Raw genomic sequence first — 1,376 nt, 5'->3', positions numbered from 1 at the left:
TTAATTAAATTTATAGTAAAGTGGTAAAGGTCAAAATTTAGGTCAACTTATAAAAATAGACCGAATACATTTTCCTTATTTCAAGCACTTTTTCTTGGGAAAAAGTAATATTAATTTACAAAATTGACTGTATAATGGATCAACATCACTAATTTGCGATAAAATGTTGGGAAAGCAATACATTTGCATTAATTTGAAAAAAAAAAAGAAAGAAAACATCAAATCACAAATCAAACCAACGGCCCACAATTGTTCCCTTGCCCCGTCACGTGACAAGCAGAAGAAATCTAAAAACAGGAGGGCCTTTTTTCCCCACATTTCGTCCACGTCATCATGATTTGGCGTCTTTCACGTGGACACCAATAAGATCCTCCCACGACGTCCGATCAAACCCCACAGCACTCTCAGCCGTTGATCAAACTCTTATCTTCAAATCTTATAAAATGGCAAGCCAAAGCCCAGCGCCCTCTAAAAGAAGTTATAGTAGATATCAAAAGTTAGCACATGAAAGCCGATCCTTTACAGTGAAATACACAGACCCTTTTCTTTTCTTTTTTTGTTTTTCCCTCTCCCTTTATTAATCTCTCTCTCTTAGCATCCCCAAAGCAGGTAATTTTTTTTATCTGGGGTTTTATTGATATATATATATTTTAGTTTACATGCTTTATGACTTATTATCATTTTTGACTTGATTTTTGTCGTTGCACAAACACTAATGAAGAACTATAATACAGTATCAAGATCTGTTTTTTATTAGTAAAATATTGTATTAGTGATGGAATTTAGGGAAAGTTCGCTTTTTATTTGTTTTTAATTGATATATGTATTGTTTTTATGATTTAAACGGATTATTATGTTAGGGTTTTGGTGGTTTTGATGTTGTGGGTGCTTTTTTTTTTCCTTGGTTTTTGATGGTTGTACTGGTTTCTGTTTGATTTTTAATTGCTTTCGTTAAATGGGTTTTGTTGAATCTAGGATTTGAAGCAAACATATTGAAAATGGAAAATGGAGTTAATAAGCCTGTGGTAGATGCGTTTGTTGACGAGAAAGTGGAGGAGAAGGTTATGGTGAGCTCTGATGAGCCAAAAGATGTAGAAGATGTTTTTGAGGAGGCAGTAGACACACCCGACCATCTGAATGATGAGGGAACAAAAGATGAATCAGGAGATGATGCCAGTGTTGGTGATTTGGGTTCGGTTGTGGTCGATGGGGGTTCCAATGTGGGAGGTGAAATGGATAGCTTTGACGAGACTGAAGGGGTTCCAAGTGAGGGTGGGAATGATGTTGTGGGTGAGGGTGAGGGTAAGGTGGGGGATTTGGCAGGAGCTGAGAGTGTCATTGAGGTTGTGGTACCTGATAAGGTTGATGAGAGAGGG

General features: G+C 36.8%; 1 protein-coding gene across 1 annotated transcript in view; it reads left to right on the top strand.

The window, feature by feature from the left end:
- Nucleotides 1-461: 461 nt before the first annotated feature.
- The window catches only part of LOC18035429 (translocase of chloroplast 132, chloroplastic), a 3,660-nt gene continuing 2,745 nt past the window's right edge, over nt 462-1,376 (top strand). Inside the window, exons 1-2 of the mRNA XM_006423566.2 lie at nt 462-609; nt 976-1,373. Coding sequence (XP_006423629.2) covers nt 999-1,373 — 375 coding nt within the window. The 5' untranslated portion in view covers nt 462-609; nt 976-998. The remainder of the gene's footprint in view (nt 610-975; nt 1,374-1,376) is intronic.

The sequence above is a fragment of the Citrus clementina genome, unplaced genomic scaffold (genome assembly GCF_000493195.1).
Source record: "Citrus clementina cultivar Clemenules unplaced genomic scaffold, Citrus_clementina_v1.0 scaffold_8, whole genome shotgun sequence".
Taxonomy (NCBI): domain Eukaryota; kingdom Viridiplantae; phylum Streptophyta; class Magnoliopsida; order Sapindales; family Rutaceae; genus Citrus; species Citrus x clementina.
This window is presented reverse-complemented; position numbering and strand designations above follow the sequence as displayed.